Below are 17,821 nucleotides of genomic sequence, written 5' to 3'. Positions count from 1 at the left end.
AGCTTTTGGATCAGTTCCATAGTTTCAAGGATGCCACATCTCCTCTCACTCTTCAAACATATTTTATACCTAAAGGTAAGGAAAAATAATATATAATCAGAATGTCTACCTAAGTCAAAGAAAAAATGTTGCATTTCAAACAAATCTCGCCCATTTACATGGATATAGCGGGTCAACCTTAAGTTGAGTCGTGTGCAATCTCTTCACAAACATACCTTGTCAGATTACATAGAGATTGACTGGGAGAATCAGAATACTATCATTAACGTAAAAGGCATACTGAAGCATTAACCCTAAACATGTTTAATTTAAGGGGGAAAAACCAATTAAACACAAGCAATCGAGCTCTCAAACACTTAGCCATTGGCCCAAACTATTTTTAAAGATCATATCTTGACAGAATTGCACTAAAAACACTGAAAAAATATTGCAAAAAATCATAATTTCATTAATAACTTATCGAATAAAAGAATCGAAAGCAAAAACATTGGATATGAACATCAGAGATTCAACATATCTTCAGTTGAGAACAATGAATATGTTACATCTCACGTGCAGGCTTGAAATTGCATGTGGACCTTCAAATGGAATTGGGGTGGAAAAATAATTTCTACGTTGAAACTAAACCAAGAACTTTTATTCATAAGAAGAGAAGACATAGCCCAAATACACATAAAGTATACATGAGAAATACCTAACTAGGGTTTACAACTGAAAGTAGAAAATCATGGACATTTAGTCCATTAAAATCAATGAACCCCGCCCATAAGAACAAGGTTTTAAAAAAGAGAACTTTAAGTTCATCCATTGTCCTCTCGCGATCCTTGAAACTTCTATCATCTCTCTCCCACCAAATGCACCAACACATACATATAGGAGCCATTCTCCAGATTGCTGCCATTTGTGGATTACTTTGGAGGCCTCTCCAACTTGCTAGAAAATCCACCAGTTTATGAGGCATGACCTATGATAATCCAACTCTTGCAAAAAAATCAACTCATATGATCCTGGCCACCTCACAATGTAAAAGCAAGTGATCTAGTAATTCCTAATGTATCCTCATTTTGTTTGTAGTAAGAACCTTGCCCAAGAAGGTTGTCCAAACAAAAAGCTGCTTTTAGAGGAGCTTTCATCTTCAATATATTCCTCCATGGAAAAAGTGGTCATAATCTGACTAGTTAAAACTTGGTCAAATGATCTGACTGTGAATCTACCTTTCTTGGAGGGGCTCCACTTGAATTGTCTATGGTACCCTCAGTCACTCTTACGAAAAACTTTAAAACGAAGATGTGACATACCAGTTTTGGTTTTAGGGTATATAAGAAATTTTTTCCTAGTAAACTTATATTTTTAGAATTTATATTTTTATGATTATAGTTTTATCAGAATTTATATGTACTTTATCTTTATATTTTCTATTATAGTTGCGATTTATGATTGGTTAGAGTTTTGTTTTAATAAGGATTTCTAAAGTGTATCAGATTATGTTTACTACGGTTTTGTTTTGAAATTTAAAGTTTAATTTTTCTTCTAGTCACCGAACCTCATCACATTGTTAGCCTCTGTTTGAGAACTTCAAACCACCCAACCCGTATGTTTCTCTCGGTGATTTTTGCTAACGTCCTAGTGGAACACCAACTCTATTGCTGTGTATTCCTCTACTCATGCACGTCTCCACTCTCAGTCTCTGCACGTCTCTACTCCTCTAAGATTTTCTTTTGTTTTCTCTATCTTCTACGCTTATAAATATCGCTTACCTCGTACGAGAGGAGTAACTCGTGAGCCACTCCAAATCATCTGCTTCTGAAATACCCAGAGTACCAAAACACTGCCGTTTAAGCCTTAGGTTCTTCCCAACCGCCGCCGACCACCATAGGACGTCAGAGCACCACCCGTGGAACCAGAAACTGCCGACCAGCTCTGCCCCAGCACACCCACTCTCTTCCGGTAAGACCTCGACCGCCGCCAACCTCTTTTGGTTTCGGTAGTTCTCGGTTAGCACAGTTTCTCTCTCTAAACTCTCTCTCTCTTTCTCTCACTCGGTGCCGCACCACCATAGGAACCCCCAGTCGCGCCGCCGACCACTCCCAGCCACCAGAACTGCCGTCGAGTTAGCCCCTCTCCCTCGGTGAGCTCCTCCATCGTAGACTCTTTCTCTCTCAACTCTCTGTTTTCCTTTTCATTTTAGCCATGTTTTCGGATTCTTGAAAGAATCCATAGGTCTTATTGGGCCGTTGGGCCCTAAGCCCTTGTGCGTACGTGTGATGAGCCTGTTCTTTTGATTGGGCTCTTGTAGTATTATTATTATGGGCCAGAGTCCTTGACCTTTTTCAGACTATAATGATGTTTAATTGAACTTATATGTTAAGTTAGACTTGATCTTATTTTATTTCAATAATTATTTTAGTGATTTTTATTGAGTTTAATATTACTAGTTGAGTTATTAAATAAATATAGTTAATTAAAGGTTCATTTTTAATAAAAATGTTTAAAGAATTAGAAATATGTTTTAAAGTATAATGTTAAGTCTAATATTTGAGTTAAATTTCCTTTGTCAATTTAGTAAGATTTTAATAAAATTTCTATGTTAAGAATTTAGTGGAATTTGTTAAGTTTCTTATAAGATTTAATAATTATGTTGAGAAATGAAACTTAGTTTAAGAATTTAAGTTTTTTTGTGAATTATTTTAAAATAGCTCGAGTATTTCTACTAAATTATAAATTAGTATTTTAAGTAATTTAAATACTATGAATTATTGATTTTAGTGTTAAACAAATATTGGTTTGACTATATTTTAGAATTCCGAAATTAGTTAAGTAAGATATTAGCATTTATTTATTTCCAAACAATTTAGTGATAGTTATTTATTGAATATAGGTCTCAAGTTACGAAGTATTATTCAAGAAGACACGCAGCGAGGTAAGTAAATTTGATCATAAATTAGGATCATCACAGTTAGCTTATATGTATGTATCATCCAAGCCAGTTCATTGATAGCCACTATTTATGAACCGCTCATGTCATATGCAAGCATGTCATCTAGCATAGCATACGACCATGTCATTCCGCATCATGTTTAAATTCAAAATTTATGATTATGTATGTAGTATGTCATGCATCTCATGTGTATAAGACACGTAAGCCATCTTAAATTTCAAGTGTAAGATAATATCAGATCAGTTAATAAGATGGCCATTCAGATGCATGGTACCAATGCAGTTCAGTTCAGTTCAGTTCAGGGTGGTGTGCAAGCCATGAACTTAGTCGTGGTCCACCATAGTATGCTAGAATACTATCAGCAGTTCCCCTTGCTGCAGCGGGATGTGGGGCCGGTGCACAACCTTGCACACAGGGTTAAGTGTGTTGGCCAGTCAGATAAATCAGTTAAATCAGTCAGATCAGTCAGTTAATTCAATTAAAACAGTCATACATAGCATAAGCATCAGTATGAACAGTCATGAATTTTTAAGCTCAGCATGAAAGTTGTTATGAAAATCTTATGTTTATTTCGTTTACGTTGTGATAGATTTCTTACTGAGTCATCGACTCATTTTAGTTTGTTTTCATGTTTTTAACCACCCAGGTGAAGATGATGATTACGAGCAGGCAGGCCAGGAGTAGAAGGAGCATTTATTTTTAGTTCAGACTTTCTAAAATAAACATGTTTTTATGACATGAATTTATTTCAGTTTATTTCATTTAATGTTTTGGAAGACAGTTTTATTAGACATTTTTCCGCATAATAAAAGTTCAGTTTTTCAATTATGAAATTATGGGATCTATTACCGGATTATTTTTATGGAAAATACGTGGCACTTCTAGCCTACGGGAAGGGGGTGTTACAGAAGAACTTGATGATAACCTCCAACTCCCAATCTTGTGCTACCCTAATGAATCTACATTCTATGTAGGGAACCACGAGAGGACCAAGAGATCAACTATAGCTGCGTCCTTCACTCGTACAACTTCAAAAATGGTAGGGAATGTCTTTTAGATGCGCGACTCGTCACCCAGCACAATACGTGCATGTCTTAGGAAGATCTCCGAGCCTTTTCTAATCTTTTTCCACAGACCCACCTTATATTGACCGCATACCTCATTCGAGCACCATCCTCCCCAAGCATCCCCAAACTTCAAATCTATAACTGTCTTCCATAAGACCCCATTTCTTGTTGGTACCACCACAACCATTTACCAAAAAGATCTTGGTTGAACTTCATCAAGTTACAATCTCCAATCCATCCCCAGACATTGGTGTGCATACAATTGACCAATTCACCAGATGAAATTTGAACTCGTCCCCTGTCCCACTCCACAAGAAATCTCGTTGTAGATTTTCAATAATGACAGAAAATTGGCAACCTTTGTGGGGAGCAGGAATAATGATAGAAAATAGGTAGGTAGGTTAGAAATAATACTTTTAATCAAAGTAAGTCTACCCCCTTTAGACAAGAATAACCTCTTCCAAAAAGCCAATATGCGCTCCACATTTTGAATCATAGCATTCCAAATCCCCTCTGATTTGAAGGAAACACCCAACGGCAATCCAAGATTCTTCGTGAGTATAGAAGATACCTTACAACCCCACCGACACTAATAATTTTTCAACAAACTTCGAAAGATTCACTCTCAAACCAAGACAGCTTCAAAACAGAAGAGAGCCCTCAAAGATTGAATGTGCCCAAGATTTGCTCCACAAAAGATGAGAGTATCATCGGCAAAAAGCAAATGAGAAAAATCAATAGAGCCATAGTCACCATTCCCCAACGAGAAGCCATAGAGAAAAAAACCTTTCACAAGGCCTAAAATCATCTTGTTGAGATCTTCCATGACGATAATGAATAATGAAAAGTATAGAGAGCAGATCCCACTATCTTAAAACACGAGAGGAGTCAAAGAAACCCACCGGTGAACAATTCACCATGATAGAAGAGCAGACTGTAGAGATACAATACGCTGCCCAAGACACCATTTATCCCCAAAGCCACATCTTGCAAGTTGATAAAGCATTAAGTTCCAGTTGACATGATCATAAGCTTTCTCCATGTTTAGTTTGCAAAGTAACCCAGGTAGATTTGAGTCGTACGTCCAAAACTTCATTTGCAATTAATACTAAATCAAGAATTTGTCTACCTTTGACGAATGCATTTTGAGGCTTCGAAATTAACTTCTCCATCACCGTACTCAATCTGTTCGCTAAAACTTGAGAAAGTATTTTGTACACCCCCTTCACAGGGCTAATAGGGCAGTAGTCTCTAACTGTCAATGGACAGCTTTGCTGTCCATATTTGTTTCTATACTTGTTTCCATATTTGTTTCCTTGATTTACTCTTCAGAATAATTAGCTTAATATTTGACACATTGTATAGGAAAAGAATTAGCATATACATAGTTCTTTCCATGTATAGAATCCTTTGTACAGTTTATATAATAGAAAGAAACCACAAGGCCAACAATTCGGCCATTCACACAATATTTTGACATGGTATCAAGAGCTGGTTGCTAGGGTTCTTCCCTCGCTTAATTTTTTTTTTGTTTACTCGGTTTCGTGTTTCAGCGTGTGCTGTTCTCGGTGCCGACGTGAAAGCTTCCTGGTTTTCGGTCTTCTCCTTCTGGGTTGGTGTTGTCGGCACCCTCTGTTTCTAGTATGAGCAGTTTCGGCACCTTCTGGTTTGAGCATTCTTAAACACAAGTTTCTCCTGTGTTTCGGTGAAGTCTGTGCTGTTTCTTGGTGAACCCGACGTGAAAATCTCATTTTTTTGGCACTTTCTCCGACTTTCGGCATTTCTGGTTTTCTCGGGTCTAGTTTTTCTGTTGTCGCAGCAGCCTCTAGTGGGTTTTTCGGCTTGGTCTGTTATCTCTAGTGACTTCCCGTGGGCTTCTCGACTTGGTCTAGGTGCAGCAACCCTCACGTGGGATTTTTTTCTCAACTTGGTCAGTATCTTTTGTGGCTTTCGGCTTCTTTGTTGATTTTTTTTGGTGACTTCCGAAACTTCCAGTTTATTTTTTGGTCTCGGTTGATTTCTATTGCTGTTTCTTGTTTTTGTTTTGCTTTGTCTTGGATTCATTTATTTGTGATGGACTTTGCACCTGTATGTGTCAAGTTTATGGGCATAAACTACTCTACTTGGGCATTTCAGTTTGAACTTTTCCTCAAGGGAAAAGATCTTTGGGGTCATATTGATGGCACGAATGTCGCCCAAACATCCAATACTGACAAATCCAAAGATCTCAAGGCTTCTCCTTCATGGGTTGTACTTGATGCTCGGATTATGTCTTGGCTTCTTGGTTCGGTGGAACCACGTATTGTTACCAACTTACGGGCTCATCGCTCCGCTCAATCCATGTGAAATTACTTAAAGAACATTTATCATCAAGCTAATGATGCCGTGGCTTCAGTTAAAACATGCGATTGCCATGTTTCAACATGGTAGTCTTTCCATCCAAGACTACTACTCGGCATTTCTGACTCTTTGGCATGAATATACTGATTTGGTTACAGCGGATTTTCTTGTTGCCGCTCTTTCGACTATTCAAACTCTTCATGAGACTAGCCGGCGTGATCAGTTTCTTACAAAACTATGCCCGGAATATGAATCTGTTTGCTCCTCTACTGAACAAATCGCCCGTTCCTTCTCTTGATATTTGTTTTGGTGAGTTATTTCGCGAAGAACGTCTTAGTACTCAAGCCATTCTAGAGCAATCTCATAGCAGTTCTGGGACAGCAACTATGGCTTATGCTGCCCAAGGACGAGGATCACCTATGACTTCTAAAAATTTGCAGTGTTTCTGTTGCAAGGAATATGGGCATATTGATGCCAATTGTCCTAAGAAATATTGTTCTTATAGCAAGAAAAAGGGTCATATTATCAAAGAATGTCGCATCCGCCCACAGAATCGTCAGGCTCAAGCATTCAAGACTTTTGTTATTGTTCCTCCCGCAGCGACTTCTGTAGCACATGGCTCTTCCTTAGGTGCTTCCTCTGATCTTGCACATCCTGCAGCAAATTACTGCACACCAAAATTGGTGCAACAAATGCTAATTTCGGCATTATCTACGATGGGATTTCAAGGTAAAAATTCTCCTAAACTCTGGTACGTAGACTCAGGTGCTTCTAATCACATGACGAATACTCCCACAACTCTGTGTCATGTTCGACCCTATGCTGGTCAATCTGCCATTCAGACTGCCAATGGCAGTTCTTTGCCAGTAGCTGCTGTCAGAGATGCCTCTTCTACATTTACTAATGTGTTTCTTGCTCCTCGGCTTTCCACGAATCTTATTTCTGTTGGTCAATTAGTTGATAACAATCGTGCTGTTAATTTTTCTGATGATGATTGTGTTGTGCAGGATCAGGTCACAGGGGAGCCGATCGAGAAGGGACCTAAAGTGGGGTGCTTGCTTCCACTCTTTTTACCTGTTCCAGCACTTTCTCCAGTTTCTTCTATTAAGTCTTTTGCTTGTAATAATGTTACTGATTTGAGTATGGTGTGGCATCGTCGTTTAGGGTATCCCAATACTCAAAACTTATCTCATGTATTGCACTCTGGCTTTCTTGGTAATAAAGAACGTTCTTCTTCTTTATTTCTTGAGTGTGATTCTTGTAAACTTGGTAAAAACAAAACTCTTCCATTTCCTTTGCATGCTAGTAGAGCTTCTCACTGCTTTGATCTTATCCATAGTGATGTTTGGAGACCTTCCCTGGTTAGTTCACATGAAAAATTTAAATACTATGTGACTTTCAATGATGATCATAGCAGATTCACTTAGGTTTATTTTCTTCTCTAAATCTTAGGTTTTTCGTACATTCACTAAGTTTTTAGCGTATGTCGACAATCAATTTTCTATGACTATTTAAGACATTATGCACAAATTCTGGTGGTGAATATTTGCCTACTAAGTTTCAGGCATTCTTGGCTTCTAGAGGTATTATCCATCAACATTCATGTCCCGCGACTCCCCAACAAAATGGAGTAGCTGAACGCAAAAATCGTTATCTTCTTGATGTGGTACGTACTCTCTTGTTAGAATCATCTGTTCCATCCATGTTCTGGGTCGAGGCTCTGAAAACTGTTACTCACTTGATTAATCGTTTACCTTCCCAAGTCTTACACATGGAGTCTCCTTATTTCCGCTTGTTTGCTAAGCAACCTAGTTACAATAATCTTCGTATCTTTGGTTGTGTATGTTTTGTTCATTTACCTCCTCATGAGCGACAAATTATCTGCTCAATCTGTTAGATGTGCATTCTTGAGATATAATGTGTCAAAAAGGATTTGTTTGCTATGATCCTACATTACATCGCACACGCATTTCTAGGAATGTTATTTTCTTTGAAAATCAACATTTCTTTCTTGTGTCCTCTGTGCCCTCTTCTTCTACTGTGGTCCTCCCCTCCTTTGAGCAGCAGTTCTCAGATCTTCATCAAGTCAGTTCTCGCTTTAAACCGGGTATGGTGTATACGAGACGCTCCCGCCCACAGTCTCTTCCGATGGCTCACCCGATATCTAATCCTAACATGCACCGGAATCAGTCAGTTGCAGCACCTCTAAAGTCTTTGGTACGTCGCTCTCCTCGAGTGTCTGTACCCCCGAATAGGTATGGGTTCTCTTCTGGCAATTCTATTTAAGCTCTTACAGCTGCATTGTCCAATTTTGATATTCCCACATGCTACTCACATGTTGTCAAGCATGACTGTTGGCGACAATCTATGCAGGAAGAGATTGCCGCTCTAGAGGCCAATCACACCTAGGACATTGAGCCTTGTCCTTCCACTATAGTTCCCCTGGGTTGCAAATGGGTTTACTCCGTCAAGGTTCGCTTTGATGGAAGTTTGGATCGTTATAAATCTCGGCCTGTTGCCCTTGGGAATAATCAGGAATATGGTGTCAATTATGAGGAGACATTTGCTCCTGTGGCTAAGATGACCACTGTTCTTAAGATCCTAGCTCTTGCTGCTTCCAATGATTGGCCACTACATTAGATGGATGTCAAGAATGATTTTCTTCACGGAGACCTTAAAGAGTGTATTTATATGAAGCCACCCCCGAGATTGTTTTCCTCTCCGACCTCCAATGCGTGTAAACTTCGTTGCTCTCTTTATGGTCTCAAACAAGCTCTAAAGGCCTGGTTTGATAAATTTCGAATCACTTTATTACAATTTTCCTTCAAGCAGAGCAAGTATGACACTTCATTGTTTATTCGGAAATCAGACATGGGTATTGTTGTCCTTTTGGTTTATGTTGATGATATTGTGATCACTAGTTCCGATTCTGCTTTACTTGTCCAGCTCAAGACTCATCTCTCATAATCCTTTCAAATGAAAGATCTTGGGTCTCTCAAGTATTTTCTTGGTCTTGAGGTGCATCGTAGTCCCTCTAGTATTTCACTTAATCAACATAAGTATGCTAGTGATTAGGTGGCTACAGCTGGACTACAGGAAGCTACCTCTGTCGATACTCCCATGGAGTTAAATGTCAAGGATACTCCCATGGAATTAAATGTCAAGTTTCACAAAGAGAAGGGTGACTTTTCCAGTTTATATCGAAAGTTGGTGGGTAGCCTTGTCTATCTTACTATCACTATACTAGATATTTCTTTTGTTGTACAGCAAGTTAGCCAATTTCTTCAAACTCCTCGTCATCTTCATTTGGCTGATGTCCGTAAGATCATACGCTATGTTCAGGGCACTTCTACCCGTGGCTTATTCTTTCCTGCAGGCAATTCACCTGGTCTTGCTACCTATAGCGATGCTGATTGGGCTGGATATGCTGATACACGTCGCTCCATCACTGGTTGGTGTGTGTTCTTAGGTGATGCGTTGATTTCCTGGAAGAATAAGAAGCAAGACAGAGTCTCTAAGTCATCTACAGAATCTAAATACCGAGCGATGTCTCTTGCTTGTTTCGAAATTATTTGGCTTAGAGGTTTGCTTGTTGAGTTAAGACTTCTCTGAGACCGATCCTACGCCTTTACACGCTGATAATACAAGTGTTATTCAGATCACGGCCAATCCTGTCTATCATGAGCGCACAAAGCATATTGAAGTAGACTGTCACTCTATCCATGAAGCCTTTGGGGCTCATGTTATCACTCTTCCACACATTTTCACTGAACTACAAATTGCTGATATCTTCACCAAGGCTCTCACTCGTCATCGACATTGCTTCTTAAGTAGCAAATTGATGCTGGTTGATCAACCGGCATCAATTTGAGGGGGGCTGTCAATGGACAGCTTTGTTGTCCATATTTGTTTTGTTGATTTACTCTTCAGAATAATAATTAGCTTAATATTTGATAGCTGTATAGGAATAGAATTAGCATATACATAGTTCTTTCCATGTATAGAATCCTTTGTACAGTTTATATAATAGAAAGAAACCACAAGGCCAACGATTCGGCCATTCACACAATATTTTGACACTAACATCCACAAGCTATCTTTTCGGGAATGAGGCTAAAAAACTAGTATTAAGACTTTTTTCAAATTTTCCATTAGTACGAAACTCTTGAAACACCCTAATAAGGCTATCCTTGATCACTTCCCAACAAATTTGGAGGAAACCCATGGTAAAACCGTTAGGGCCTGGAGCCTTGTCATTGGCCATGCCACGGATCACTTGCACACTTCATCTTCCTTGAAGGGCCTCTCAAGCCACCATGAATCCTGTTAGTCTAATGATTCAAAACTTAATCCATCCACTTTCAATCTCTATGCATACTATTCTAAGAGGAGATACTCGTAGTACTGTATGATGTGGTTCTTGATAGCTGACCAATCCAAGGAAACCACTCTATCTACCATCAACATCTAAATTGCATTGTTCCTCCTATGTGAATTAGCCACCTAATGGAAGAACTTCGTGCACTTATCTACCTCCTTAAGCCATAGTGCCCTTGATTTTTGTCTCCAAGAGATCTCCATCAATGTTACTCTTTCGAATTCTGTGACTACCTGATTTTGCAAGTTCCTTAGGATTCAAAGAGAGTTCTTGCCTTGTTCCTTGTCCTCTAGACATTGTAGCTCCTCCAAGAGAGAGCGCCTCTGTCGGACCATGCATCCAAAAACTTAATCATTCTAGTGCTTCAAATCATTTTTCAACGCTTTTAACTTTCATGCCATTATGAAGCTTGAGGAACCTTGAAAGCAGTAAGACAACCACCATTGTCAGATCTGTCTACAAAATCATCATATTTAAGCCACATATTCTCAAATTTAAAATATGTTATGCCTCTTTGGATGCCTCCAGAGTCTAAGATGATAGGGAAATGATCAGACCATAACCTGGGTACTCTTTTTTGAATTACATTAGGAAAATGTAATTCCCAATCTAGAGTTATCAAAAACCTATCAATCCTTGACCAAGTTGGGTGATCAAGGTTGTTGGACCATGTGAACATACCTCCAATTAATGGAATATCCATAAGCTTGTGTACGAAAATGAAGTCAAAATAATCCCTCATAGCAAGGTTAGTTTGGGACACACCCGATCTTTCGCTCGAGAAGCGAGTGACATTGAAGCCACCCCTATATAACTTGTTATCTCCCACCAACTAAGAAGCCCCGCCAACTCTTCCCACAATAACCTTCTTTGCGAATCAATAGTAGGCCATATACTCCTACAAATGCCCATAGGAATTCGTCTTCTATATTCTTAAATGAGCAAGCCATAGTAGACACTCCCACACATTAGCGTTGTTGGTCAGGCTGACACCAAAATCTTAGGAGTTAGCTCAAGTGATAAGGGCCTTGGTGTTGGGAGATGTTCCCCCAATATCCGGTCCCATGCCCCATCGGTGAAAAGCGGATAATTTATTGATCAGCATTATGTGGGCGCATTACACAAGTTTGGAGCTTAACTACATAAAATACATTGTGTCTTGATGGTCTATAGGATTCCTCGAAAAAAAATAAAAAATAAAAAGAAGACTGACACCAAAGATGGCAATACAACCTCACCAAATTCCAATCAAGTGAGATGAGGCTCGGGTCGGTTGGATTGGTGAGGAAAGTGATTGAATCTGGCATATAGGTATTTGCCAGTGACAGCAGTACCTCAAACCATCTGGGAAAAATCAGATGTGGCCAGACAAGGAGGGCTGTGGGGCATGGAACGAGGAAAGGAGGGAGGGGATCACATTGGCAGCAGTTTTGAGTGGTTTCTTGCATGTACAGGTTTTTGGAGTCAACCAATCCATTTAGGATAAATGTTGCAGTGGAATTGATTCACCCGCTAGATCCTATGCCCTTTTCAAATCATGATAATTTTTTTATGAGTAATATATGATTTTATTGAAACTAGTAAATAGGCATAGTTCAAGTACACAGGAACTATACAAACAGCAAACACCTAATTTCAAGTTAAAAGCTGGAAAGTGATACAAGAAAATCATGTAAGCTGGCTCCATTAAAAACACTGGCAGAAGGCCAAAGAAATAATGTATGGAAGAAGAAACTTCTAAGCTCATCCGGAGAACGTTCCCTATCTTCAAAGCTTCGACCATTCCTTTCAATCCAAAGACGCCACATGATACATAAATGAATCATTCTCCATACATCCACAATATGGGAATTGCCCCGAATCCTTTGCCAACAAGCAAACAAATCTACCACCCTTTTAGGCATCACCCATGCAATTCCAGTCCCAATAAAAATCTCCACCCATAACACCCTTGCCACCTCACAGTGAAGTAAAAGATGATCCACGGACTCACCACTCTTCTCTCTTCTTTACACATATAGCACCAATCCATCACGACAAGTCCACGCTTCCTCAAATTGTCAATAGTCAATATTTTCCCAAGAGATGCAGTCAAAGCAATTTTAGGAGGCACCTTACTTTTCCAAATGCACTTCCGAGGAAATGAAATATGATTTTGACAGACAAAGCTTGTACAAAGATCGCACCATGAACTTCCTACTCCCAAAATGGGAATTCAAACCATGATATTAATAACAAGACATTCTTTCCTCATTTAATATTACATTTCAATAAATCTTGATAAGTTAGACTAAAAGACAAGTTTTAATTAAAAGGATCAAATATATTTGATAACACAACTTAGAATAAGAATTATTTGTCAAACTTCATGATCAAGATGGAAAATGAAAAAAGCAGTACATACCTGTGGATGGCTCATCTAGAATGACTATAGGAGGATCACCGATCATTGCAATTGCAACAGATAATTTGCGCTTGTTTCCACCACTAAGGGAGAATGATGGTTTTTCGGCATGCTTCAACAAATCAAACTCCTCTAACTTTTCCATTACAACCTGTTCAGATGGTTTGAGGCATTAATGATCCAACATATGATCATCTCTATATGCCAATCATACAAATCGAAGTTAAGAAGACTTATCCTACTTACGTATCAAAAAAATAAAAATAAAAAGACTTATCCTACTTAAAATCTTATGCATTTAACTGAGCAGGAAACTTGATTCACATGCATTCATTAGATAAATTATCGACTATTTGATAACCATAAACCAGATTATCATTATCCCTTCTCTCCATCTTTCCCCTTTTTTTTCTCTGAAGAAGAACACAAAACGCTGCGCATACCGAACTAAAGCAGATTGTCACAAATAAATTCAACCCCAAAGGGAGGCGAAAATAGAGAAGAAAGTTGAAACCAATTCCTCGCATATCAAATATGAACCAATTTTAAGTCGGTTGTAACTGTCATGAGCACACACAGATTCTACTTAAACTACCTGCTCAAGGCCTAAAATTCAGTATAATACATACATCATCTATCCTGTATTCTGGAACTCCCTTTATTCTTGCATAAAGCTCAAGATGCTCTCGGGCAGTTAAAAATTCCAATAGAGCATCAAATTGTGGGCAATACCCAATCTGAGAATGAATAAAACAAGAACACGAGTTAGCTTGGCTCCATCAATATGTCATAGATAGAGAGTTTATCTTCACTTAAAACACAGAGAGAAAATAAATTAATCAAGATATACATGTCGACGAGCAGCCTTGGGATTGGAACATATATCTCTGCCAAAAATATAAGCAGTTCCATCAGTCGGGGATTCTTCTCCTGCATGGTAAATATTTGGTCAAAAGCAGGAACCTCACTGAACATTTCAAAATTTAGAAATATGCCACTTGTAGATATTTCAAGTACTATCTATTATTTTCCTCATTTCTGATTAGGTGTTTATCCCATAAACTCCCTTTGTACCTGGATACCAATCTTTTTATTGTCAATTGAATTTTGAGTTATTTCTATGAAAAATGAAAATTGATTAATATCTAAATCCTGGGTGTGTTTGTCTAAAGTCCATTCTGGGGACCGCATATACGAAACAACTAAGAAGAACAGTCACTATATAATAATGACCTTCAATATAGAAAAAAAATGTTATTTCTTATGAAGTTGGATCCTCCAATAAATTAATTGATTCACAAACTCTTATGGCAGGGATAAGATGGTTCAACATTCCACAGATAGAATATTCATGTATCGGTGCATAATTTTTACATACCACAGAGCATCGAAAGAGTTGTGGTTTTCCCAGCTCCATTTGTTCCTAAAAATCCAAAACATTCTCCAGCTTGAACTGAGAAAGTCAATGACTGAACTGCAACTTTTGCGTTGCGATGCATTCCTCCGGGATACACCTAAAGTTGGTATAATAGAATAACAGGGATGAAGTATCAACATCATAACGGTAAACTTTAAAAACAAGTAATTTTATGCAAACCAAGTATTACCTTCCGAAGATTATGCAAGTAAATGATGGCATTATCAATTGACCCCGAAAGCACCCTATTTCTTTCTGATTTCACATCAATGTCTTCATCAAGATCAAGAGCAACAGCTTCTGTGGAAGGTTTCAGAAGAGGCTCCAAATAGCTAGAAGAAGTGCCACGATTGAAACTTTTAATACGGCTCCACCATTCCTTGATTGTGAAAGGAGCCAATTTGTGGGAAGGCAAGAGTTCAAGCCCAAGTGTTAAGAGGAAGAAACTAATGCTCTGCCACGGGTGAGAAAATTGAACGGAATCATAGGAAACCCATTCCAGAAATAAATTTCTATCTTCATTTCAAACAATATTTGAAGAGAATACTTATCCAAGGAGTAAGGTTGCTGAACTCATAGCTTTAAATTTTCCACTGTCACATCTTATATATGGGCAGATTATTGCTTAAACTAGTAGAAGCCCATGTAAAACCCTAGCCATACAAGAATGTATAAAAAGCAAGCTAAAAAAAGTTATTTATTTTCTTTCATTGCATTTTATTAAACAAATTCTATTATGGTTCCATGTAAAAATTAGTTTCTAGATATCTGAATGGTGTCAAGATAAAAGTAGACTACACAAAACAACTATTTTTCTTTTTTCTTTTTTTATCAGTAAATAAGAATTTTTATTAAAATAGGCGAAGCCAAGTACATGGGACATATACAAGAGCAACACCTATGCATGAGTGTCTAAAGATACAAGGAAATCAACTAAAATGGGAGCTTTATCATCAACCAAAAAACCAATTATATAAAATGAATTACAGTTAGGAACAGTTTAATATGAGCCACATCTATATCAAGATGGGAAATTACGATTATTGGGTAAACTCAGGATGGATGTCGATACTGCAACTCCATGGCATGATAAAATTTGGGAGATGAGAAGGTGGTACCTTTAATCTTTTAGCAATTGCACAGAAAAAGAAGAGCAACAGACTCGGGTTAAGTTCAGGATTCAAGCAACCCAGGTTAGAGTAGGTATGTTTTATCAATTTTACTAGATACAGTGTATCCTGTATGAGCAATGCTAGATACAGTGCTATGGTGTGCAAGCCCTGCACACTCCCTTTCGAAAAAAAAAATGAGACTCACCATTAAAAAAAATATTTTCATGTGGATCCCATATTTGCCCACTTTTTTCAAAGGTTGTGCGCAGAGCTTGCGGACTATAGGACTGTACAAATCATTTCTCATCCTGAATACTGTGATTAATTTACAGCAAATGAATTTCAATTGCATCATTCCAGCTCATTGACATAAAATCAAGGAACTAAATTTCTATAAAACATTATTTAATATACAATTACTTCAATAGAAGAGACTTCTATAGAAAACATGTCATCACTCCTCCCCATCATAATACGGGGTAAAACTCCATTTATATTATATACAACAGTATGGATAGTAAGGAAACATTAATTGGATCAGCAAATATTTAAGAAATACTGAAATTACCAAGGTGAGTCAATCCTTTCACCCATAGTTATTAGCCATTTTCTCATGGGCTCCTCTTTCTCTTGTTAAAAAGTAAGTGGCACATTCCTACTTGAACCATGGTTTCTTGATTTGGCCTTAATTAAGCTCATATATGGCCCTATTTAAGTTTCTTTTTCTTATTCTTCTTCTTTTTCTTCAAGTTATAATAAGTTATAGGTGATTGGTAACTGAGAAAGATACATTTTCTTTCCAATGATGTAAAGATAAAATGTATCTTGTCTAATTATATCATGTAGAAAACAGTATTATAGTACCCCTCTTCATCACTTCAAAAAAAGAGTATCCCTCTGTATTATAGTACTTAGTTTTCATGTTCAATGATGCAACCACAAGTCGTCAAGATTTTAACATCTTAAAGATGCATATGGCAAAAAAGCTTTTTAAGCAGGATCGGGACAAGAAATGAACCTCAAGACCAAGATAACAAATGGAAGCGCCAGTAACATTCCAATCAAAAACCCCATCACTTGATTTATCTTTCATCCCTTGCCGTAGAAGAGCCAATGAAGCAAGCCCGTCAGCAAAGCAAAACCCTGGAGATAATCTGAAGAAATTCTGGAAGGATATACAAAAATGCAAGGAAAGATAAGATGGTTAATACCACCCTGAATGCTGGCTATATACAGAGGCAAAAGTATTTAGTTACAGGAAAGGGAATTGTATTCATTGCTCTTGGAATTATTAGATAGTATCTAATGGCAACAACGTCTGGAAGCAATCACATGCATTTCTGATGGAGTAAGGCATTGCAGAATGGTAGTACTTTTCTTAAGAGAATTGACCGCATGTACCTCCATTTAAGTGAAAACTAAACAAACTTTCAGTCCACACTGACTTCATTATTCAAAAATGATATCCAGAAACATAGACAACGTGTAGCTTTCAAGCATATTGACCAGCAACATACTCATTGACCAGCAAAACCATATTCAACACAGAGCATATAACAACAATAAAAGGGATAAAGGATTAGGGTGCGAGATTGGATTAAAGACTCCATCATAGGGAAGGAATCAAGGTGACATTTCTCTGACCACTAAGTTTTAATTTCTTAACTGTGCTCATGGTTGTTTTGAGCTTTAAGTCCATTGTGAATTGCATCTACGACCTCCATCAACGAGTATCTATAGCTTAAAACTGTCATTTGACATGAAGAAATAAATTCACACTCGTTGTTGTTAGGGCCAAAATAGGGCCGGGGGCGTCATGTTATGGAATGGCACAAGATAGAGATCTTTGTGAGCTTAAGACTGTCATTTGACATTAAGAAATTTTTTGATAAGTAAAAAGAATTTATTAAACCACATAATTATGCAAGGCGCAAGTACACAGAAAGTATACAGGAAATCAGCTATGCGCTGTGAAAAGCAGCATAAAAGTCATTAAAACATTTGACATTAAGAAATTAATTCACACTTGTTGTTGTGGACAAAATAGGGACGGGGGCATTATGTTATGGAATGGCACAAGATAGAGATCTTTGCGATCACTCACGTAACTTAACTGTGTTGGTGATTAACACTAATGAATTCTTCAAAATACCCGAAACTCATAA

General features: G+C 37.9%; 1 protein-coding gene across 1 annotated transcript in view; it reads right to left on the bottom strand.

Annotated features, from left to right (window-relative positions):
* LOC121265071 (ABC transporter A family member 1) overlaps positions 1-17,821 on the bottom strand; it is a 48,824-nt gene that overhangs the window by 3,107 nt on the left and 27,896 nt on the right. Inside the window, 6 exon segments of the mRNA XM_041168529.1 lie at positions 13,128-13,278; positions 13,757-13,864; positions 13,978-14,057; positions 14,506-14,641; positions 14,735-14,998; positions 16,675-16,821. Coding sequence (XP_041024463.1) covers positions 13,128-13,278; positions 13,757-13,864; positions 13,978-14,057; positions 14,506-14,641; positions 14,735-14,998; positions 16,675-16,821 — 886 coding nt within the window.

The sequence above is a fragment of the Juglans microcarpa x Juglans regia genome, chromosome 5D, assembly GCF_004785595.1.
Source record: "Juglans microcarpa x Juglans regia isolate MS1-56 chromosome 5D, Jm3101_v1.0, whole genome shotgun sequence".
Taxonomy (NCBI): domain Eukaryota; kingdom Viridiplantae; phylum Streptophyta; class Magnoliopsida; order Fagales; family Juglandaceae; genus Juglans; species Juglans microcarpa x Juglans regia.
The sequence above is the reverse complement of the archived record's forward strand: the minus strand, read 5'-3'. Positions and strand labels throughout refer to the sequence as shown.